This window comes from Ranitomeya imitator, chromosome 2, assembly GCF_032444005.1.
Source record: "Ranitomeya imitator isolate aRanImi1 chromosome 2, aRanImi1.pri, whole genome shotgun sequence".
In the NCBI taxonomy this organism is placed as follows: domain Eukaryota; kingdom Metazoa; phylum Chordata; class Amphibia; order Anura; family Dendrobatidae; genus Ranitomeya; species Ranitomeya imitator.
The window spans coordinates 828,965,554-828,991,487 of record NC_091283.1 but is presented as its reverse complement, the minus strand read 5'-3'; the positions used below and the strand labels follow the sequence as shown (position 1 = coordinate 828,991,487).

The 25,934-nt window shown below is 43.7% G+C and overlaps 1 protein-coding gene across 3 annotated transcripts in view; it reads right to left on the bottom strand.

Moving 5' to 3' along the window:
- LDB1 (LIM domain binding 1) overlaps nt 1–2,155 on the bottom strand; it is a 177,630-nt gene extending 175,475 nt beyond the window's left edge. Inside the window, exon 1 of one of the 3 annotated variants that reach the window (XM_069754051.1) lies at nt 1,920–2,155. In XM_069754051.1, coding sequence (XP_069610152.1) covers nt 1,920–1,944 — 25 coding nt within the window. In that variant the 5' untranslated portion in view covers nt 1,945–2,155. The remainder of the gene's footprint in view (nt 1–1,919) is intronic. The other 2 variants (XM_069754053.1, XM_069754056.1) reach the window with 2 other exon arrangements.
- Nucleotides 2,156–25,934: the final 23,779 nt, after the last annotated feature.

Genomic DNA, 25,934 nt, shown 5'->3' with positions numbered 1-25,934 from the left:
TGTTTTTGTATTCTTTTCTGCTGTTGCCTATGTGAGTTCATTGCTGGGGCCATCATTAAAGGGGTTCTCCAGACATAAAAAGATATTGATGTCCTATCTTTAGGATAGGTCTTCAAATGCATATCGATGGGGGTCCGAAACCCGGCACAAATCTGTTCGCCTGCTAGCCTCTCTGTTTAATGTTTACATCCGGCCACCACCGGCGCTAACAATTGGTGGGGGTTTCAGGTATTGGACCCCCATCAATCTGGTATTGATCTGTCCTGAGGATAGCTTATTCCTATCCTATGCCCGGTGAGCCCCTTTCAGTATACGGTTGTTGCACAAAATATTTCTTATCCACAATAATAAGCTCCAGGTACTCGTAAGCCATTTTGCACCAGTTTCCACCGAAACAATATGTACCAAGTAAGTCGCATGGATCCAAAAAAAAAAAAAAAAAAAAAAATCAACCTTCGTCCCTACAGAAAACAAATGCGCTTTAGACCAAAACATCAACCCAGAACTGTGGGAAATCTACTGATATGATTGAGCCAGACATAACCATGAAGGTTCCTGCCCCAGATCTATTTCTCTCAACAGAACATTGTGCAAAGTCTTCCCCAGCCGATTGTGGTATCATCATGCAAGACCACAACATCAGTCACAGGTTGCTTCACTCTGATCTAGAGAAACCGGGGTCAGATCCACCAAAAAGAATCCATCGCCAGGAAGTTACATTTTTGTTTACATAAATAGTATCAATCTTTTTTTTTTTGCTTCTTGCAATGATACTTTCTGCGCCACCCTATAAATGGTGATACAATGTATCCATCTGATCTCCAAAACAAACACAGAGTAACGTTGTTGCTATAGAGTTAAGTCTTAAGGGAGCAGGGGATTGTATTGAGAAAGACAAGAGTTCCCTATTGAAACCCCAATTCAGCAGCTACAGCATTAAATGACTGGCTAATGTTTTCTTGCCTTTCCTTAAGACATTGCTAATGAGTCCCTGCAGATATGAGCGCAGTGCACGCACCACTCCGGAAAGGTGTCCTTGCAAAACACGGCAAGAAATATGTATACACGAAATGTGCACCAGTCTGCAGTAACTCCACTGCTTTTATACAGATCCAGGCCGCCTTAAAGTGAAGCTCTACAATCCTCCTGCAATAACAGCAGCCTTAGAATAATACCTATAGGATCACCCTTTTAGGGTTTCGCCACTAAGGTGATCAACAGGCAACTCCGGCGATTGCGGGACTCAGAGGTGCCATGCCTCTCCAGCATTTTAGGAGTTAACTTAGAATAGCAGAAAAAGGAAACGCACAATCATGTCATTCAAACTAGGTCCAAAATGGGTCTTTCACTGGTTGGCAATAACCTTTAGTAACCCTCTGGGGGGGGGAGCACAGGATTTTAGGGAGGTAAGGATAGGAAAGGAAAGGAAAGGAAAGGAAGGGGAAGGGGGGGGGGGGGGGGGTGCATAATGGATTTTAAGGGTAAGTGCCCAGAAAGGCAAAAAACAAGCCGCACTCATCAACGGAGACTATAATCATCCCTATGCTATGACAGTATCTGTCCAAGTCATTCAATTAGCAATTGTCAGAAATGAGCCTATTGCAATGACCCCATGACCTAAGGTCAAAAGTCCAGACTCACTTCTGATTGGCTGACATTTAGGAACTCTGGGAATTTTTTTTTTCTGTCACCCCCTCACCCCTCCCCCCAACCAGGTAAAAAAAAAATAAAAAAAATCAAGCAGGTACTTTTGCAAATTCAATGGACTCCATGGCATAAAAATACAAAGGCCTCGACTTCTGCAGCAAAGCCGACACATCTTGACTTAATTGATTACGAGATAATTAGCCCAAAAATAAAAAATAAAAGACATAAGAAGGAGAAAAAAAAAAAAAAAGAAAGAAATGAGGGGCACTTACCAGGACATGCGCAACCCACTGACATCTTCACATGCCTGGTGTGGAGACGAGCAGGTACTGGTTGCCCTCAGCTAAGGCTCCTGGCATAAAATGCCCTTGTGAGATCTCAAAGAACAAAACAAGCCCCCCTAAAAGGCAGAAATTGGGCCTCAGAGGGAGCAGGCAGGAGGAATTTTATTCTGTCTCTGTATGTGTGCTTGTGTGTGTCTCCCTCTCCCTTTCCCTCTCTCTCTCTCTCTGCTGGCAGTACTGTGGTTTATTAATATGCTAATTGCAATGCTAGTGGGAGGAGAGAGAGCTTGTCAAAGTGACCTGAGTGAAAGAGAGAGGGAGAGAGAAGCAAGAGAGAGAGAGTGCAAGAGAGAGAGGAAGATAGAATGGGTGCAATGAATAACAAGCGTGTGACGCACACCCACATACTGTACATATAGAGAGAGATATACATATATGGTAATATAGGGGCTCGGGGGTCTGCAACCACAAGCTGATTGCACCCTTGATAAGTAAGACATGTTTGATCGGAGAGGACGACAGACAGACGGGGAGAAGTGGTTGTAGGTGTCCTACGCCAAGACAAGGCATACTGCATCACAGAGCGTTTTCCTCACTTCCATACTGTGCTCTAACGCAGGCTGACAGACACAGACAAGCAACAGCAAAGACGAGGTGGAAAAAAAAAAAAAAAAGCAAAAGGAGAGGAAGCGCTACAAAAAAAAAAAAAAGAGCAATACGCCAGACCGATAGGAAAAAGATCCACACTCGATGGAGATATCTGTATTTTTGTAACAAGACAAGAAAATTAATGCAGAGTTTGGGTGACATCCAAGCCGCTCTGATGGCATGTAGACTTAGAGGCATTGCCCATCACTAATGTACGCGCACATTAAAATATTATAAGCGGCACTTGGCAGGCCAAAGAGAGCCGAAGGTGCCATACGCCCCCCCCCAAAAAAAAGTCCACCGAAAGAACACTTAGGGAGGATCGACGTCAACTCATCGTTGTGAGATGGACGATTGACGTCTTGTAATGTCGTCATCGGGGGAGAGGGGGTGACCAGAATTATTTAGTACAGTTGGAAAGGTTGTACGGTGGTCTGCTGCAAAGTCACTGCCGCTTGGAGTGAATGATGGATATCTCACCTGCCGACAGCGTAAGATAAAAATTTAGGATTCTCGAAAAGATTATTTATGATATCACTCAGCGGAGGTGAAGGCAAATGAAGAAGACACTGAGTGAAACAAGGGAGAATAATCGGTAAATATCTTCAGATTTAATGAATCTAGGTCATGATCTTTATTTAGGAATGGTGTCGACTTCCCCCAGTGGCACTTCTAAGTCGACCATTAGTCGTTCGCCCAAAGGCCACTTTGATACCTCCGCCATACTGTAGACATGGACACTTGACCACACGTTCATGTTTCTCTGAAATGTTCATGATCATAGACTGATCCCGCAGAAGTTAGCGGGTTTCGACAACTCCTATCTCAAGCGTTTGTTTTGGAATCAATGATTCTTCTTTCCTACAAAATTGAAAATTTGGCATGGAGCGAAGTTAACATGCTTCCATACATATCTGATTGTCAGCTGATCCCTCTGAAATTTACAAGTTGGGTAAACTTTACCCCCTTCACAAACCAGGCACCAACACAAGCTCAAGTTGTCAAGGCAGACACAGACCGGCCATCCATGATATTTACGTGTAGTCACCAAATAGCAAAATGATTAGGCATGAATTAAATCAACATCTTTCTTTCCCCAGACCTCTGCCATCAAAGAGTCTCAGGACACCCCTTTACACGTTAGATGGTTCTACTGACCTCTCAGTTTTAGTCAACGATGATCTAATGTGTATGGCCACCTTTGTCCATACAGACATTTGTTTGCAGATCTAGTTGCTTCTGATGGGATCCACCAACAATCTGACAAATCTTGATAATTTCAACAGAATCCATTGATCCACAGTCCTGAGTGTATGAGGACTGTCGCCTCATGTCTTGAACCAAAGATAAAGAAGAACTGAAGCTTAAAGCTGGCCATACCCATTAGATGACCATTAGAAAGATCATTTGGCCAACAGTCATCTTAGCCAAGTCCCTTGAACGTAGGGGCGCTCATTCGGCTAAGCTCTCCTGTGTTCTCTATGAGAAAGCCACTGACTAATGTATTAGCCGGCATTTTGTCTCCGGCAGAACAATGGGTCTGCAATCGGAGGTGCCTGATCCACCTCTCTCCCGAGCATCAGTAGACTGCCACACTCACACACATTAGACCGTTGGCCAAATCTGTCGATATCGGCACCCTTCTAATGTGTATGGCCAGCTTAACTTGTCCGATTCTTTGTTATACTGGGACAGAAGTGCCTGCCAGACCTGTTACATAAATCAATGTTTCAATTAAATTCCCTTGTTTCTTCTTCCCTATAACTGGTGAATACATTTCATGATCAGCTTTGTTTATGACATCAGTTGCCAAAAGAAGAGCATCACAGAAACGAAGTAGATGACTGGAGACCGGCCAAATGAGATGGATCCGCACACCCCAGCCATGCAGCATTCTGGGATATTACCTACCCAATTGCTCCAATGTTTTGATCACTCAGCAAACTTATGCTTGTTCATAAACGTTATTTTGAGTCTCAACAAACTGTGATAGTAGTCCTACTGCCCAAAAGGGGCAAAAAAATCAAAATGGACAACTATATTCATGGGTGAAAAAAATCACAATCTGTAGTTTTTATTTTTTTAATTTTTAACATTTTAAGGGAAAAATCATGAAAGAATTTTAGAACGTTTTCAATCTAAATGATCATCATGAAAATTGGAAACCAATGCCTGGACAATGTAGGTAACCTTCTCTTGGAGATAAGATGCTGGCCGATATGTCAGCCCGTGGATTTTTCATAGAGAACTCTAGAGTGCTTGGCCAAAGGAGAGCACCTGTCTATGAGAGAGTTGGCGGAGATGGCAGCATTGTTCAATCGACAGTCTTCTAATGTGTATGGCTGGCTTCAAGGTATCCATAGATGGGATCTGATAAATATCTGAACCCCCCCCCCCCCCACCTCTAATACACAGAAGACAGCTGTTAGCCAAGCAATCATCTGGAAGATCGTTTGGCCGATAATTATTTCTCGTAAATCTTCCATACAGAGAATCGGTCAAGCGCTCCTGTGTTCTTCATGAGATCCACTGGTAGACTCCTCCAACTAAAGCTTGTCTCCCAGAGAACAAAAGGATCAGCCATCGGAAGTCAGATGTTTCGTTTTTCGAACATCATCTGCCCCCATAGACATTAAACTATCGTCTGATTCTGCAGATTTTGCCTGATGTTAGTTTAATGTGAATAAGGTCTACGGAGGCCTGACAGATAGGACTGTAAGGCCGGGGTCACACTTGCAAGGTCCCTGCGAGAAACTCGCATCATGTCCCGGCACTGCCACCGGCACTCGGAACTGGGGCATTCAGCAGCATAGAAATACATGTAGCCGCAAACTCCAGTCCCTAGTGCTGGCGGCAGTGCCGGGACTCGATGCGAGAGACTCACGCGAGTTTCTCGCATTGAACTCACAAGTGTGACCCAGGCCTTACAGTGGCTGTCAATCAGGAAAAATACAATTTTTATTGTTCTGGAGATAAGCGGTGCCCCACAGGGCTTTTCACACAGTTTTTGCCCACATTTGTTGGTTCCATCGGGGCTTGCGTTTGAACACCCTCAAAACGAGATGCAGCCTACTACTTCTTGGGTGTCCGCTTACCTATATCCCCAAAACTGATGCACGACAGAGCACAGAAAGACTTTGTAGGAACCATTATAATCTATGGCCTCGACGGTGCATACATCCAAATCCCGTTTTGTGGCGGTTCCGGGCGTAATCTCCGATGAGACCAATGAACATGGCCCTCACTGCTAAAAAAGCAATGCCTGGCTCTCAAATTAGAAAGATATGGGGTGAATAGTCATTGGGTCAAGAGCTATTGGGTGTGTATGGATATCCCTATTTCATGTACACTTCTCTGATATCCTACAGATATTTAATGGAATTATCACTTTTTGGGGTTGTCATGTTAAAGCCTCCTCCTTTTCCCTGATCTGTGCCCTAGTCAGGTTACACATCTGTCACCGGCGACTTTCTAAGTATATCAATGACTGCAATGGCCTTCTGAAGTCTCCAGTGTATGAACAGAGGAATAACTTAAAGCTCTGGGGCCCCAATACGTCATCCGCAGCATCCCCTCCCCCGCACCTACCAGGTGCCATTTATATCTAGTGCCTTCTTATGTAGCAGGACGACCTCTGGGGCCCTCATGCCCCTGGTCCTGGGTTCAACCGCTGCCCCTTGCACCCACTATTGCTATTTTTTTTATTTTCCTAAGATCAACTTAACTGACTTCTCTTTTGCCAAAAATAAAAAAAAAATGAAAAAAAAAATACTTTGATTCTGACTCAGTGAACTGCCCAGTTCCTAAACTCTTGAAACCTGATTCCTTTGTGGCTACATATTTCAGCAGATCTGGCTACAGGATTGGATCTGCATGTCGAGCTGCTGAGAACATGACATTCCTGCACAAACTGCATAAAGATGGACTTGTGTGTGTGCAAGGACAGAAGAAAAAAAAAAAAATAATAATCCAGGCTGGACTGATAACTCTGAACATCTGCACTGGGCCGCCTGGGCTTTGTGTTACTTAGTCAGCCACCTCGGTAAATCCCTAAAGGCACCCTCTGCCTCACTATCTCATAGGGAAAAGGCAGGGCTAATCATTGTGCGACTCCCCCGCCGCCTCGCCAGCTTGGAGGTGAGGTTTCTGCTGGAGACCAATGAGATATTCCAGGAGACATCTCCCCTCCTTCTTCCTCATGAGAGCAATTATAGAAACAAGAAAAAAAAAAAACGTATCTGTCAATGTGTCGCATTTGCTTTTTTGTTTGTCATCCATGGCATTAAAACATTGTGTACTGAATGCCTGAGACAATGGCCACAATTAGTCATCAGGACGCCGTCGATGGTCCATGAGCGTGGGTCTGCACGCCGCGTCCTTAGCCATTATTACCATAGATATATATTTTAAAGTCTGATCTTGACCCCTTTAGTAGCGGTGCAGACTGCATAGAAATCTCCTACCGCCTCGTATCCGGCAGATTGAGAGAATTAGAGCAAAACTGTGTCCAGTGACCTGTTTTAACTGGCACAAAGCACGAATAGATCTGATAGGGGGAAGCAGCGAAAGGACAGAGCGGAGAGAAGCTTCCTGACGGCAGAAGACGAGGGCTCTTGTCATTCTTATAACTGTGATTGGAAATGGGGATAAGGCGGCGCGGAGTGGGCATCAGAGGAGGCACACGACATGAGAAGTGATGCCGCAGAAGGCATTACTCATCCATAAACAGGCGCCTCCATACTGCCCATCCGGGGTGTCCGTCGCCTACAGATCTTTCCTTGACATATCCCGACATTTCCTTGACCTATTATATGTACTATTTTTTTTGTCACTCTGTCACGTGATGTTTCCACTTCAGCGTGACAATGTATCAGATCTGTATCATCAATCATTTCTTTCTTACCTTTCCTCTTGACTCTAGATATCCCGAGATGATTATCTTTAAAAAAAATAAGTTTTGTGCTACTCTGTTGGGCGATGTTTACACTTTCTGTGTCATTGTTAAAATGTATCAGATATGTATTGTGAGAAATTGGAAACAAGCGCAAAACACGCGGACAGATAAGGGTGCACATATCTGTATAACAGCTGGAGGTGCGAGCTACGTACATACGTGTCCTTTCTTACCTTTCCTCTTAACTCCAGGTATCTCAAGATTCGTAGCTTTAAAAATGTAATTTTTTTTGCTACTCTGTCGGGCGATGTTTACACTTTATGAGTCAGTGTGAGAATGTTTCAAATATGTAATGGGAGAAATTGGAAACGTGAGCAAAATATGTGGAAAGATAAGGGTGGACACATCTACAGGGGCCCAAGAGGTAAGGGGGCCCATTTCTACCTCCAAAGCAGGTGAAATTGTGCATTAGCATACATTCACACTAGCATATAAAATTTGTCCCAAATACTGTGAAGACGGGGGGGTGGGGGCGTGGAGAGGGGTCGGGGGCAGTGGGTACTCTCGCCCACTAGCTGAAACCACATGGACCAGGGCACATCCCACCGAATGCCCATTCTATTTTTACTGTGGGCGTAATAGTACTCAGACAGCACAGGGTGATGGTATAACAGTGTGGCAATACTTTATTGAACCACAATACAGGCAAATAATACATTGAACAGTGCCAGCAAAATACCCAAGATGGTGCACATTACAGAATCTCACCGTTCCGCTGACTCACCGGGATAAGAGCAGCTGTGACTTCAGAGCTTCCAGAGCCGACAACCCCCACCTGTGGCATGTACCTGAGGAGGTAATGACAAGCTTAGGATGATGACAGTCCATTGAGGTACAAGGCCAGGTGACCGGAGGGTCAGATCCTGGCTTCTCAGAACATCTCCATGGAGCCAGGTGACTGATGAGTCCCATTCCTGGCTTTCCCAAATGTATGAATGGGGCTCAGGTGACCAGTGGGTCCAAATTCTGACTACCCCAAATGTATCCATGGTTTACTGATGGTCAATGGAGTAGATCTGTATTCTTTCAGCCGGGGCCGTGGTCCTCTAAGCAGGCATCCTGTAGAATGACAAATCTGTGTCCCTTGTGATGTAGCCATGATCTGGCAGCTATCCTGTAGAGTGTTCCCAGCTGTGGTTTTGTAAAGAGTCTCTGGTTCTTTGGATCTCTTGGCTCTCTGGATGTTTGGCTGTATATATTGCTACAGAGGCGCATATCCTCTTCTTATAGTTCACAACTGTTGCCCTTCAAACCAGCATCCAGAGGTCAAGAAGAAGATGTGATGAATTCACATTGTTTGATTATTTAATTAATTTGCATAGTTTTTACTCCTCTGTTTTGCAAGTCAACAAGCTAGCTGGCCTGGACAATGTGTAATCAACATATCTGCAAGCATCATTGTTCAGTGACCCCGCATCCCTGCTTTGCAAATAAATAATAATAATAAACTGTAGGAGCTGATATAAGAGGTAAACAACAACCATTCGTCCATTTACAAATATCAATTTAGCCTACAAGAAGAGTCAATATTTCAAACTCTTGACGAACAAGAAAGAAACACATAAATTCAAAAGTCAACATATAGATAGAAGTCTATTCCTCCTGGCTTATTGAAAATAGACGTCTGGTTAATTAAGATAAAATGCTGTGTCGCAACCTACACTCTTCTGTCTGTGTTCACCAACAAATTCCCTTCAAAAACATAGAAGGAAACGTATAACATTCTCATTGCCTCCACTAGAGTTAGCACAATGCCTCCTGCGTCATTATTGATTGCAGGGCATGCAGATGCGCTATCCTCAAGAAATACATGGTAGTTATCTATAAGTGGCCTATAGGTGCAGTATTCTTCCTAAGGATATGTAATCTGCATACTTTTCCACTTGCCAGAAAGATTTCCTACATGAGCTGGGTCTCTGTAAGTAAAACCAGGACCTTACAAGTTAAGTATGCAACCCATGTTAACGTACCTTAGCATCTACAGAGCCAGCAATAAAGCAGATTAGTCACCAGCTTTCATAATACAAGCTGCGAATATTATAAAACATACCTTAGACCTCATGAGTGCTTGCTTAAAAACCCAAGTAAGCATGGCTGTACAATGCTGATATTAAAAAGAGCCTGCTATATGTCTAGCTAAATAGAGAGTCATGCACCCCCAGCCTTACTGACAGTTGCAGCTTGTACTGAGCAGTGTGAGATCTCATCAGGGAGGAGGGACACTGAGGAGCTGTCAATCAGGCAAGATTGGTTGTGCGTCAGCAGGGGCGAGGGATAGTCAGGGGTTATCAATCATGCTTGGGGGGGTCAGAGATTGTATGGATTATTCACCAGCTTCATCAGCTCCATCAGATATATTTATTAATAAATGCAGTTTGCACTGGGAAATCTGGTGATCCATCTACTTTACAATATAGATCTGTGCAGTTCCTTCTCAGCCCCCATTGTGCTACCTGCATAGCATCTAGGGGTTATAGGCATGGGGGCTTAATGCTTCTGTTCCTCCTCTGTCCCCTTTAGTCACCGTTGCTGAATATGGTGGAGATTATATCTGTGAAATATCCTCAAATACAATTCCCATGGGATTCATAGGGCAGGGATCAATCAGTCGGCCGGGGTTTCCTGATCAGCAGTATGAGATTCCGAGCTGTCACTCAGGCAGGGATTCTGACAGCCAGACTTTATGTACGAGTATTGATGGACCCGGTCTCTGATCGTGATACATCATTTGTCAAAACAGACCCAAGAGAAGTAAGGGCATGTCAGCCACAAATGGCGAAGAAATGAATCTGTCTCTTGTAGTTTTCATGTCTGGAAGCAACTAAATGGGCGCAGGCTCTTAAAGGGGTTGCCCTATTGCTTGCAGGGCTCAATGCCAACTTGTGGTTGGGTAAGGTGGCATCGAACTACACAGAGCTGCCCCCACTTTGCTGTTCTCAGCTCATATAAAAACAAATGCGGAAACACGCTTCACAATAAGAAGAATGCTTTAAAAAATAGAAGAGTTAATATTTTATTTAGATTAAGTAACAAAATACAAAGCGAATGAACAAAAGAGAAATCTATACCGCGTTCCGAATATATATTCCCATGCTATTTTTCTCTGATTTTCCTAAATGATCTACGCAGCTGAGTCAGTATAATGTTCAAATCATCAACCATTAGGCTATGTTCATACGTGTTTTTGCTGTTTTTTTTTTCCTTCTTCATTAAAAAAAAAACGCAGCAAACCATCCACCAACCATTCAATATTCCATCCATCTGGACCATTCAGGGTTGTACGGCATTATTAGTAAACACTGGTTTAAATTTAGTCTTCATGTATGTCTTGGCCCACTGCAATAATTTCTACTTGTGAGCACTGTTTAGGATGTCTGAATAGTGGGCTTATGCACAACTGCAGCTTCAGGAGGATCCTGCACCTTGAAGTTCGCAGGACTCCAGAGGTACCAGCAGCTTCAATTTGCTGCTTTGTAATGGTATTTTAGCAGCTGCTCTCTTATTTTGATGAATTTGTCTGGCAGAAATCTTCCTCATCATGCCTTTATCTGCACTAATCCATCTGTGCTCTGCATCAGCCACAAATCTATTCACAGTATGAAGATCACACTTAAGTTTTTGTGAAATATCTAATATTTTCATACCATATCCAAGACATTGCACTATGAGACACTTTTAGGTAACAGAGAGGTCCTTTATTTTCCCCTTATTGCTTGAAACCTGTTGTCTGCTTAATAATGTGGAACATCCTTCTTAAGTACCGTAGTTTTTCTTTTCAGTGGCTTCACCTATCAAATTAATTATCACAGGTGTTTGAGATTGATTTCAATGATCCAAAGAGCCCTGAGACACAAACCGGACTCCAGAGGCTTCAGAAGCTTCATTTACCTGTTTGCTACTTTGTAAAGGTATTTGTGTGGCTGCTCTCTTAATTCGATGAATTTATCTGTCAGAAACCTTACTTATTATGCCTTTTTTTGCATGAATCTCTTCACAGTACGATGATCATGTTTGTCCGGTCTGATTTGTGTCTCGGGGTCTTTGGATCACTGAAATCAATCTCAAACACCTGTGATAATTAGTTTTCCAGGTGAGCCCTTTTAAAGGGAAACTAACCATCCATGAGTTTATTTATAATTTCAGACCGTAGAAGAACATCCTTGCTCTTTGGGGCTTTTGATAAGAAGACAGGACCAGGTAGAGGAGTCAGAACTACTCTTAGGAGGGAGATTAAAAAGTCTCTGCAATCCTGTACTGTAGTGAAGGTTTACCACCCCCACTCACAAATAAGAAAGCCCCTATGTATCTATTCCAAGGCTGATCTGCTATAGTTACAGCAACAAGTTGTACATATAAAATCCATACGGCAAAATTGCTCATTTCAGATATCTCCGAGCGTTAACCCTTCGTTGCCTGCAGGCTCCGCAATCCTTGGCAGAATGAAGTTATGGGCAGATGACGAGAACTCCTGCGGAGTCCTTAAAGATAGAAAGTGTTAACAATTACAGAGAGCGCCTTGTGGGTATCAGATCCCAGTAACCATGGAGACTGGGATGCTGAGCAAAGAAGGGACTGCAGGTAAAACACATAGTGGGGGGCCATTTATCAAGAGCCGACAGGAGGCATGAGTGCTGAACAGCAACATTTCACATTAATGCTGGAGTAAATTAAGTGTGCATTGTTTCCTGTAGCCGCCGTGCAGCTCGCCGTCATTTTATATGGAGGCTTCAAAAGCGGCCATTGAAAGTAGTTTATGTCTAGATGTCTACAAAGAAAATTCTTTCTGTGCAGGAAATCCGGAGGAAACAAAAAAAAAACAACTCATAAACCTTCCCCCCTGAAAGATCCTCCGTCTGGCAGACACTCCATTCACTGTGTGTTTATCAAATAATATAAAATTATTAATCTCCCCGATGGGCGCCATCCGCGTGACACACAGGAATGTTGGATGCGGAATATAGCGGAACCATCATAAGATCCAAAAATCAATATATCTGGTAAGACTGAGCCCCTCCTAGCTAAAACGAGAGACGGTTTACTGTCTGGAAACAGTGGGGGGTACGGTATTTTGGGTCAAAGAGGGCCAGCTCGAGCCAATCACATGAAGTGCTTTCCGACTGGGCATTTTTGTTGAAGTCCTTAATCGGGAACGTAACATTGTTTTCAGACACTGGAGACATTCCAGGAGAAGATATAGTGAAGATGATACAATCACTACAAAAGGGGGAAAGTGAAGGAAAGAAAACAAGACAAAGGAAGAGCAACGGGCTACAGATAAAAGACAACTTGCAACAATGTATCCGGTAATGTCACGTGACCTGTACTCAACTTTTCTCTCTGCAGATGTGAATGGTAATGAAAAAGTACAACGGCCATAATACAAATTCTCTATTATAACAGGTTTTAATAGGGAAACTATCAGGGAGGTCACCTTAAATGGTCCCTGCACTTCCTGACAACTCTACTTCCAGGGGTACATATGCTAAATAGACAATCTGCAAATTAATTTAGGTAAAAATTATATTGTATTACCCCCTAAAATCTCTCCAAAGTCTCTTCTATGTAACTTGCTGTCCACTGCCTGTTGCCAACTGTAATCCACCTACCTGTAGCAGCAGAGACACCATGACTGATCATAGGAAGTAGGGTGCAGATGTTTTCTCTCTCTCTTTCCCTCTCTGTTGCTCTGCTCATGCTCTCCTGTCTGTCAAAGCATATTCATACACGGGCATAATAAAAAGTTATGATTTCAGTTTATTAGAATAATAGTTTAAAAAAAAATTGCTCACAAAGAAAGGATGGAAGTTACAGACCAGGAGAGTCAGGCCAGTTCCTGATATTCACACCTTAAGGGTTTGAAGGCAGCTAGATGAGGCTTTCACATTTGTTTGGTAAAAAAAAACGACAGGTGCACCATAAGAAGGATCAAAATATTGTGAGCAGACTGCTTGGAAAAAAACTTAAAAATGTAATTAGCATCTTTCTTCTACATAATATAGAGGATACTTTCTTGAATACCTTGTTGGAGTGCGTCATATGTTTACTGTTATTGTCTATGTATGACTTAATGTTAAAAGTGGTATTCTCATTTTAATACTAGATATTTTCTATGATTCTTTATATTATCATTTTTCATATAATATATTACTTGTTTGTAAAACAGATTGAACATAAAAATGTAATTAGCAACAGCAAGCAGAGATTTGAAAATAGCGAGGAAGTAAAATATATGTTATTAGAAATAAACAGAATTTTGTTAAATCAAGTATTTGAGCTTTCACTAAAATCAGACTGACAGAGATCACTGTAATGATCACTCTCAGTTCTGTAGAGATCAATTGTCAACCATCTTTATATTGTTATTGCTGGCAGTATTAATATGAGAGGTATATAAATATACAGTATATATATATATATAAATATAAAGATATCGGTAACACAGGATCCACCAATCACAATAGGTGATATCACAGCTCACCTCTTCCTCCTGTACAATGACTGATAACACCTCTATATACAGTAGATAACACAGGATCCACCATTCACAATAGGTGATGTAACAGCTCACCTCCTCCTGTACAATGACTGATAACACCTCTATATACAGTAGATCACACAGGATCCACCATTCACAATAGGTAATGTCACAGCTCACCTCCTCCTCCTGTACAATGACTGATAACCCCTCTATATACAGTAGATAACACAGGATCCACCAATCACAATAGGTGATATCACAGCTCACCTCCTCCTCCTGTACAGTGACTGTTAACACCTCTATATACAGTAGATCACACAGGATCCACCATTCACAATAGGTGATGTCACAGCTCACCTTCTCCTGTACAATGACTGATAACACCTCTATATACAGTAGATAACACAGGATCCACCAATCACAATAGGTGATGTCACAGCTCACCTCCTCCTCCTGTAAATAACTGATAATACCTCTATGTACAGTAAATAACAGGATCCACCATTCACAATAGGTGATATCACAGCTCACCTCCTCCTCCTGCACAATGACTGATAACACCTCTATATACAGTAGATAACACAGGATCCACCAATCACAATAGGTGATATCACAGCTCACCCCCTCCTCCTGTACAATGACTAATAACACCTCTATATACAGTAGATAACACAGGGTCCACCATTCACAATAGGTGATATCACAGCTCACCTCCTCCTCCTGTACAATGACTGATAACACCTCTATATACAGTAGATAACTCATGATCCACCATTCACAATAGGTGATATCACAGCTCACCTCCTCCTCCTGTACAGTGACTGATAACACCTCTATATACAGTAGATAACAGAGGATCAGGCAATCACAATAGGTGATGTCACAGCTCACCTCCTCCTCCTGTACAATGACTGATAACATCTCTATATACAGTAGATAACACATGATCCACCATTCACAATAGGTGATATCACAGCTCACCTCATCCTCCTGTACAGTGACTGATAACACCTCTATATACAGTAGATAACAGAGGATCAGGCAATCACAATAGGTGATGTCACAGCTCACCTCCTCCTCCTGTACAATGACTGATAACACCTCTATATACAGTAGATAACACAGGATCCACCATTCACAATAGGTGATATCACAGCTCACCTCCTCCTCCTCTACAATGACTGATAACACCTCTATATACAGTAGATAACACAGGATCCACCATTCACAATAGGTGATGTCACAGCTCACCTCCTCCTCCTGTACAATGACTGATAACACCTCTATATACAGTAGATAACACAGGATCCACCATTCACAATAGGTGATGTCACAGCTCACCTCCTCCTCCTGTACAATGACTGATAACACCTCTATATACAGTAGATAACTCATGATCCACCATTCACAATAGGTGATATCACAGCTCACCTCCTCCTCCTGTACAGTGACTGATAACACCTCTATATACAGTAGATAACAGAGGATCAGGCAATCACAATAGGTGATGTCACAGCTCACCTCCTCCTCCTGTACAATGACTGATAACATCTCTATATACAGTAGATAACACATGATCCACCATTCACAATAGGTGATATCACAGCTCACCTCATCCTCCTGTACAGTGACTGATAACACCTCTATATACAGTAGATAACAGAGGATCAGGCAATCACAATAGGTGATGTCACAGCTCACCTCCTCCTCCTGTACAATGACTGATAACACCTCTATATACAGTAGATAACACAGGATCCACCATTCACAATAGGTGATATCACAGCTCACCTCCTCCTCCTCTACAATGACTGATAACACCTCTATATACAGTAGATAACACAGGATCCACCATTCACAATAGGTGATGTCACAGCTCACCTCCTCCTCCTGTACAATGACTGATAACACCTCTATATACAGTAGATAACACAGGATCCACCATTCACAATAGGTGATGTCACAGCTCACCTTCTCCTCCTGTACAATGACTGATAACACCTCTATATACAGTAGATAACACAGGATCCACCATTCACAATAGGTGATATCACAGCTCACCTCCTCCTCCTGTACAATGACTGATAACACCTCTATATACAGTAGATAACACAGGATCCACCATTCACAATAAGTGATATCACAGCTCACCTCCTCCTCTCCTGTAAAATAACCTCTGCACAGGTCACAGAGCATGCCCACAACACTCTCCTCTGGATGTCAATGTACATCTTCAGTCTATTGCTGCCCATAGTCCAGGTGGCTGCTGTAAAGCACATCTCTAAATTCTGTTAGGGGAAGCTAAAGAAACTGGCTGCCCCATAATCATGAACAGAAAATATATTTAAAAAAATCTGAATGATCAGAATATAAAAAAAGAGAACATGGTTATATTCTTATATCTGAATAGATCTTATCTACAATTTGGTGCTGATTAATTTCATAATTTACTTATATAAAGATTTAAACTTATGTTGATAATAAAGCGGAGCCCTTAATTTTCAGGTTTTCTGCCGACAATCATATTATAAATCCTCCATTCCTCAAAAAATGCAAGTAATCCAAATGTCCTCAATACTGGGCCCCAACAGCTCTCATCTTTTTCCATCATCCTTGGGGATTGAATGCAGCAGCTGCATCCCACCCATGCTCAGGACCCCCGTTTTAGTAAGATCAGGGACTTACCTTGTGTGACTCCTAAGAAACGTAACATTCACTCAGCAGGTGTCGTCATTGAGTTCTCGCTAACGAGCACCATTGCAGTTGCAAAAGTTACGGATGTGGACGTTTCTCCTGAGAACTGAACGTATTATTGACTTCTTGCGTCGTCGTCCTCGCATCGGGCAATTCTGTTTCACTTCTTCAGTGGAGACAGATAATTAATTTACAAAACGGTTCCATAGATCTGCAGAACATTATCCTGCTGGAGGCAATGTAACGTTACATGCAGATACTTAATATAGTACACCTGCGATGTAACCCTTTCACTGCCAGCAGTGCGGTCCCTGATATCTTTGTTATAATACCAGGACCATCCTCTTACATCAGTGTTTCTCAACTTTAGTCCTCAAGACCCACCAGCAGGTCACGTTTTCAGGATATCCTTAGCATTGATAATTTCATCACCTGCTCAAGCATTAATTCCATCACCTATGCAATACTAAGGAAATCCTGGAAATATAACCTGTTGGTGGGTCTTGAGGACTGAAGTTGAGAAACACTGTCTTAGAGGCTTCTAGGGCACATGGACCACAAAGAGATTGGTCTTCTTCTTGGACTTCCCTTCAAGTTCCCTGGAGCAGTGGCATGGCATGGGTTACCAGTGCCTGGAGCAAGGCTACTATTACACCCTCTAACCCCATAATAATGCCTCTGAGTGTCCCCTTAGAATAAATTTGGCTACTTTAGAAAGTATTAATGCCCGCCTTAGTGCCTTCCTAAAAATTAATGATGCTACCTGAGTGCCCCGGCCAAAAGTAAGAATTAAGGGAATAACTTGAAGAGCCAGGACTCCATAGCAAACCATCCCCTGCGGTGCCAAACTCTGCAGGTCATCATGGGGAGACCACTGCAGCAATGTAAAAATTACATTAGCTGGCATTTTGATGCTTCAGCAGTGTCGTAAATGGCGATGGGGATGTTAGTTTTTTTGCCAATTGTGAATCGAATCTAAAAACATTAGAATTCGCATGATGCTGCAAATTTCAAGAAATTGGACTAAAAATGGATCCAATGCAGATCGGTTTGCTCGTCTCTACTCCATAGGATACTAACTGTATATTTCAGACCTTATAATCAAAGAAATACAAAACTATACTTTGCCTCTACCTGAGGTTTACATTTTAGGTCTAATTAAGTCCCATATGGCATCATCTCCTGTATGGGAGAAATGTTAAGGCCGTATCTTGGAAAGTGCTCTCGGGCCAGGGATCATGTTGGCTGTCAGGATCTGAGATATTTAATCTATCTCTGAAGTCAGATGTATAATTATCCCACAGAAAGGCTCCCTATTGTCTCATTGATAACCTGCCCACAAGCTAATCGGCGGCCTGTGCGATGCCTTGTAATAAATGTATATATGACAATCAATATTCTCACACAAGGAAAATGTACTAACAAACATAAAATAAAATCCAAGGAAGATCTGTTAGGCCTGTCATACTGAAGAAATGTTATATTTACTAAAGAGCACATTTATAAAATATATAATTACATTTTACCCCATCCCACAAATCAAGTAAAACTTGTTCTGAGCACATATGAGAAAAGACCCATCCCCACTTCCTGTAATGAGAAAAGACCCATCCCCACTTCCTGTAATGAGAAAAGACCCACCCCCACTTCCTGTAATGAGAAAAGATCCACCCCCACTTCCTGTAATGAGAAAAGACCCGGCACAACTTCCTGTAATGAGAAAAGATCCACCCCCACTTCCTGTAATGAGAAAAGACCTGCCACCACTTCCTGTAATGAGAAAACATCCACCCCCACTTCCTGTAATAAGAAAAGACCTGCCATCACTTCCTATAATGAGAAAAAACCCACCCCCACTTACTGTAAAGAGAAAAGACCCACCCCCACTTCCTGTAATGAGAAAAGACCCAGCCCCCACTACCTGTAATGAGAAAAGACCCACCACCTTATCCTGTAATGAAAAAAGACCCACCCACGCTTCCTGTAATGAGAAAAGACCTGCCACCACTTCCTGTAATTAGAAAAAACCCACCCCCACTTACTGTAATGAGAAAAGACCTGCCCCTACTTCCTGTAATAAGAAAAGACTCACCCGCACTTCCTGTAAGGAGAAACGACCCACCCCATTACCTGTAATGAGAAAAGACCAGGCACAACTTCCTGTAATGAGAAAAGATCCACCCCCACTTCCTGTAATGAGAAAAGACCTGCCACCACTTCCTGTAATGAGAAAAGACCCACTCCCACTTCCTGTAATGAGAAAAGATCCACCCCCACTTCCTGTAATGAGAAAAGACCCGCCACCACTTCCTGTAATGAGAAAAGACCCACTCCCACTTCCTGTAATGAGAAAAGACCCACCCCCAGTTCCTGTAATGAGAAAAGACCCACCCCCACTGCCTGTAATGAGAAGACCCGCCACCACCTCCTGTAATGAGACAAAGACCCGCCCCACTTCCTGTAATGAGAAAAGACCCGCCACCAGTTCCTGTAATGAGAAAAGACCCACCCCAACTTACTGTAATGAGAAAAGATGCGCCCCCACTTCCTGTAATGAGAAAAGACCCACCACCACTTCCTGTAATGAGAAAAGACACGCCCCCACTTCCTGTAATGAGAAAAGACCCACCACCTCTTTCTGTAATGAGAAAAGACCCACCCACACTTACTGTAATGAGAAGAGACCTGCCCCTGCTTCCTGTAATAAGAAAAACTCACCCCCACTTCCTGTAAGGAGAAAAGACCACCCCACTATCTGTAATGACAAAAGACCCGGCACAACTTCCTGTAATGAGAAAAGATCCACCCCCACTTCCTGTAATGAGAAAAGACATGCCACCACTTCCTGTAATGAGAAAAGACCCACTCCCACTTCCTGTAATGAGAAAAGACCCGCCCCACTTCCTGTAATGAGAAAAGACCCACTCCCACTTCCTGTAATGAGAAAAGACCCACCCCCAGTTCCTGTAATGAGAAAAGATCCACCCCCACTGCCTGTAATGAGAAGACCCGCCACCACCTCCTGTAATGAGACAAAGACCCGCCCCACTTCCTGTAATGAGAAAAGACCCGCCACCACTTCCTGTAATGAGAAAAGACCCACCCCAACTTACTGTAATGAGAAAAGACGCGCCCCCACTTCCTGTAATGAGAAAAGACCCACCCCCACTTCCTGTAATGAGAAAAGACGCGCCCCCACTTCCTGTAATGAGAAAAGACCCACCACCTCTTTCTGTAATGAGAAAAGACCCACCCACACTTCCTGTAATGAGAAAAGACCTGCCACCACTTCCTGTAATTAGAAAAAACCCACCCCCACTTACTGTAATGAGAAGAGACCTGCCCCTGCTTCCTGTAATAAGAAAAACTCACCCCCACTTCCTGTAAGGAGAAAAGACCACCCCACTACCTGTAATGAGAAAAGATCCGGCACAACTTCCTGTAATGAGAAAAGACCCACTCCCACTTCCTGTAATAAGAAAAGACCCGCCCCACTTCCTGTAATGAGAAAAGACCCACCCCCACTTCCTGTAATGAGAAAAGACCCACCCCCACTTCCTGTAATGAGAAAAGACCCATCCCCACTCCCTGTAATGAGAAGACCCGCCACCACCTCCTGTAATGATAAAAGACCCGCCACCACTTCCTGTAATGAGAAAAGATCCACCCCAACTTACTGTAATGAGAAAAGATGCGCCCCCACTTCCTGTAATGAGAAAAGACCCACCCCCACTTCCTGTAATGAGAAAAGACCCACCCCCACTACCTTTAATGAGAAAAGACCCACCACCACTTCCTGTAATGAGACAAAGACCCGCCCCACTTCCTGTGATGAGACAAAAACCCGCCACTAATTCCTGTAATGAGAAAAGTCCCGCCACCACTTCCTGTAATGAGAAAAGACCCGCCACCACTTCCTGTAATTAGAAAAGACCCACCACCACTTCCAGTAGTGAGAAAAAAGCTACCCCCACTTCCAGTAGTGAGAAAAGGCCCGCCACCACTTCCTATAATGAGAAGAGACCGGCCCCCACTTCCTGGAATGAGAAAATACCAACCCACACTTCTTATAATGAGAAAAGACCCACCCCCACTTCCTGTAATGAGAAAAGACCCGCCCCCACTTCTGGAATGAGAAAATACCCACCCACACTTCCTGTAATGAGAAAAGACCCACCCCCACTTCCTGTAATGAGAAAAGATGCGCCCCCACTTCCTGTAATGAGAAAAGACCCACCACCACTTCCTGTAATGAGAAAAGACGCGCCCCCACTTCCTGTAATGAGAAAAGACCCACCACCTCTTTCTGTAATGAGAAAAGACCCACCCACACTTCCTGTAATGAGAAAAGACCTGCCACCACTTCCTGTAATTAGAAAAAACCCACCCCCACTTACTGTAATGAGAAGAGACCTGCCCCTGCTTCCTGTAATAAGAAAAACTCACCCCCACTTCCTGTAAGGAGAAAAGACCACCCCACTATCTGTAATGACAAAAGACCCGACACAACTTCCTGTAATGAGAAAAACTCACCCCCACTTCCTGTAAGGAGAAAAGACCACCCCACTATCTGTAATGACAAAAGACCCGGCACAACTTCCTGTAATGAGAAAAGATCCACCCCCACTTCCTGTAATGAGAAAAGACATGCCACCACTTCCTGTAATGAGAAAAGACCCACTCCCACTTCCTGTAATGAGAAAAGACCCGCCCCACTTCCTGTAATGAGAAAAGACCCACTCCCACTTCCTGTAATGAGAAAAGACCCACCCCCAGTTCCTGTAATGAGAAAAGACCCACCCCCACTGCCTGTAATGAGAAGACCCGCCACCACCTCCTGTAATGAGACAAAGACCCGCCCCACTTCCTGTAATGAGAAAAGACCCGCCACCACTTCCTGTAATGAGAAAAGACCCACCCCAACTTACTGTAATGAGAAAAGACGCGCCCCCACTTCCTGTAATGAGAAAAGACCCACCACCACTTCCTGTAATGAGAAAAGACGCGCCCCCACTTCCTGTAATGAGAAAAGACCCACCACCTCTTTCTGTAATTAGAAAAGACCCACCCACACTTCCTGTAATGAGAAAAGACCTGCCACCACTTCCTGTAATTAGAAAAAACCCACCCCCACTTACTGTAATGAGAAGAGACCTGCCCCTGCTTCCTGTAATAAGAAAAACTCACCCCCACTTCCTGTAAGGAGAAAAGACCACCCCACTACCTGTAATGAGAAAAGATCCGGCACAACTTCCTGTAATGAGAAAAGATCCACCCCCACTTCCTGTAATGAGAAAAGACCTGCCACCACTTCCTGTAATGAGAAAAGACCCACTCCCACTTCCTGTAAAGAGAAAAGACCCGCCCCACTTCCTGTAATGAGAAAAGACCCACCCCCACTTCCTGTAATGAGAAAAGACCCATCCCCACTCTCTGTAATGAGAAGACCCGCCACCACCTCCTGTAATGATAAAAGACCCGCCACCACTTCCTGTAATGAGAAAAGACCCACCCCAACTTACTGTAATGAGAAAAGATGCGCCCCCACTTCCTGTAATGAGAAAAGACCCACCCCCAATTCCTGTAATGAGACAAAGACCCGCCCCACTTCCTGTGATGAGACAAAAACCCGCCACTAATTCCTGTAATGAGAAAAGTCCCGCCACCACTTCCTGTAATGAGAAAAGACCCGCCACCACTTCCTGTAATTAGAAAAGACCCACCACCACTTCCAGTAGTGAGAAAAAAGCTACCCCCACTTCCAGTAGTGAGAAAAGGCCCGCCACCACTTCCTATAATGAGAAGAGACCGGCCCCCACTTCCTGGAATGAGAAAATACCAACCCACACTTCTTATAATGAGAAAAGACCCACCCCCACTTCCTGTAATGAGAAAAGACCCGCCCCCACTTCCTGGAATGAGAAAAGACCCACCCACACTTCCTGTAATGAGAAAAGACCCACCCCCACTTCTTGTAATGAGAAAAGACCCACCCACACTTCCTGTAATGAGAAAAGACCCACCCCCAGTTCCTGTAATGAGACAAAGACCCGTCCCACTTCCTGTAATGAGAAAAAGACTCACAACTACTTCCTGTAATGAGAAAAGACCCACCCACACTTCCTGTAATGAGAAAAGACGCACCCCCACTTCCTGTAATGAGACAAAGACCCGTCCCACTTCCTGTAATGAGACAAAGACTCACCATTACTTCCTGTAATGAGAAAAGACCCAGCACCACTTCCAGTAGTGAGAAAAGACCTACCCCCACTTCCAGTAGTGAGAAAAGGCCCGCCACCACTTCCTGTAATGAGAAAAGACCAGCCACCACTTCCTGTAATGAGACAAAGACCCGCCTCACTTCCTGTAATGAGACAAAGACCCGCCACTACTTCCTGCAATGAGAAAACACCCGCCACCTCTTCCGTTAATGAGAAAAGACCCGCCACCAATTCCTGCAGTGAGAAAAGACCCACCCCCCACTTCCTGTAGTGAAAAAAGACCAACCCCCATTTCCTGTAATGAGAAAAGACACCCCCCCACTTCCTGTAATGAGGAAAGACCAGCCACCACTTCCTGTAATGAGAAAAGACCCACCCCCACTTACTGTAATGAGAAAAGACACGCCCCCACTTCCTGTAATGAGAAAAGACTCACCTCCAGTTCCTGTAATGAGAAAAGACCCGCCACCACCTCCTGTAATGAGATAAAGACCCGCCCCACTTCCTGTGATGAGACAAAAACCTGCCACAACTTCCTGTTATGAGAAAAGTCCCGCCACCACTTCCTATAATGAGAAAAGACCCACCACCACTTCCAGTAGTGAGAAAAGACCTACCTCCACTTCCAGTAGTGAGAAATGGCCCGCCACCACTTCCTGTAATGAGAAAAGACCCACCCACACTTCCTGTAATGAGAAAAGACCTGCCACCACTTCCTGTAATTAGAAAAACCCACCCCCACTTACTGTAATGAGAAGAGACCTGCCCCTGCTTCCTGTAATAAGAAAAACTCACCCCCACTTCCTGTAAGGAGAAAAGACCACCCCACTATCTGTAATGAGAAAAGACCCGGCACAACTTCCTGTAATGAGAAAAGATCCACCCCCACTTCCTGTAATGAGAAAAGACATGCCACCACTTCCTGTAATGAGAAAAGACCCACTCCCACTTCCTGTAATGAGAAAAGACCCGCCCCACTTCCTGTAATGAGAAAAGACCCACTCCCACTTCCTGTAATGAGAAAAGACCCACCCCCAGTTCCTGTAATGAGAAAAGACCCACCCCCACTACCTGTAATGAGAAGACCCGCCACCACCTCCTGTAATGAGACAAAGACCCGCCTCACTTCCTGTAATGAGAAAAGACCCGCCACCACATCCTTTAATGAGAAAAGACCCACCCCCACTTCCTGTAATGAGAAAAGACCCGCCACCACTTCCTGTAATGAGAAAAGACCCACCCCAACTTACTGTAAAGAGAAAAGACGCGCCCCCACTTCCTGTAATGTGAAAAGACCCACCCCCACTTCCTGTAATGAGAAAAGACGCGCCCCCACTTCCTGTAATGAGAAAAGACCTGCCACCACTTCCTGTAATTAGAAAAACCCACCCCCACTTACTGTAATGAGAAGAGACCTGCCCCTGCTTCCTGTAATAAGAAAAACTCACCCCCACTTCCTGTAAGGAGAAAAGACCACCCCACTATTTGTAATGAGAAAAGACCCGGCACAACTTCCTGTAATGAGAAAAGATCCACCCCCACTTCCTGTAATGAGAAAAGACATGCCACCACTTCCTTTAATGAGAAAAGACCCACTCCCACTTCCTGTAATGAGAAAAGACCCGCCCCACTTCCTGTAATGAGAAAAGACCCACCCACACTTCTTAGGCCGGCTTCACACTTGCGAGTTTTACGGACGTAAGAGCGCAGAAACTACGTCCGTAAAACTCGCAAAAAATATGGCACAATTATTCTCTATGCCCCTGCTCCTATCTGCCTTATTTTACTGATCAGTATTATACGGCTTTCTACGGCCGTACAAAATCGCAGCATGCTGCGTTTGTCACCGTATTGCGCAAGAAATACGCCAATGAAAGTCTATGGAAGCGTGAAAAATACGGATTACACACGGACAAGCAGTGTGACTTGCGAGAAATACGCAGCGCTGTTAGAGAGAAAAGCCGGCAATTCAGTGCGGTGTACAGTAAAATCACACTGACAGCTTACAGTAGAATAGGTAGAATAAATGTGTACACATAGAATAGGTATATATATATATATATATATATATATGTCAGTGAGACACATATATGTATATATATTAATATTTATTCCAGCGCTATACAGCTTGAAAGCCGGTAATTCAATTACCGGCTTTTTCTTTCTCCTTCCTAAACCCGACATGATTTGAGACATGGTTTACATACAGTAAACCATGTCTTCTCTCCATTTTTTTTGCAGATTCCACACTACTAATGTCAGTAGTGTGTATCTGCAAAATTTGGGCGTTCTAACTCTTAAAATAAAGGGTTAAATGGCGGAAAAAATTGGCGTGGGCTCCCGCGCAATTTTCTCCGCCAGAGTAGTAAAGCCAGTGACTGAGGGCAGATATTAGTAGCCTGGAGAGGGTGAAGCCTGGGAGCTTTCTAGGAAAGTTCCCACGATCTAGGAACAGCCAGCAGAGGGCGCCTCACCGCAAATGAAGCTAAATATAGATCATTGATCTATATTTAGCCTCATTCCTCGGGGTTTTGCAGCGAGGAGCAGCCTGCATTAGCGGAACTCCTTGCTGCAAAATGTTTTAACCCCTTCAGAAGGATTTACCTCGTTGGACGTTACAGATCTGCGGAGGGTAAGGATATTGTTGGTTTATTATGTTTTTTTACTTACAGAACGAGGGTCTTCAGTGACTGGATTGGGCGTAGAATAAAATACTCCAACAACCATTGTTTTTATTTCATGAAAATAATTTTAAATAATGTGTTTGTGTTTTATTTAACCCTTTACTACAATTGGATTAATAATGGATAGGTGTCATAATTGACGCCTCTCCGTTACTAATTAGGCTTAATGTCACCTTACAATAGCAAGGTGGCATTAACCCTTCATTACCCCATATCCCACCGCTACACGGGAATGGGAAGAGAGTGGCCAAGTGCCAGAATAGGCGCATCTTCCAGATGTGCCTTTTCTGGGGTGGCTGGGGGCAGATATTTTTAGCCAGGGGG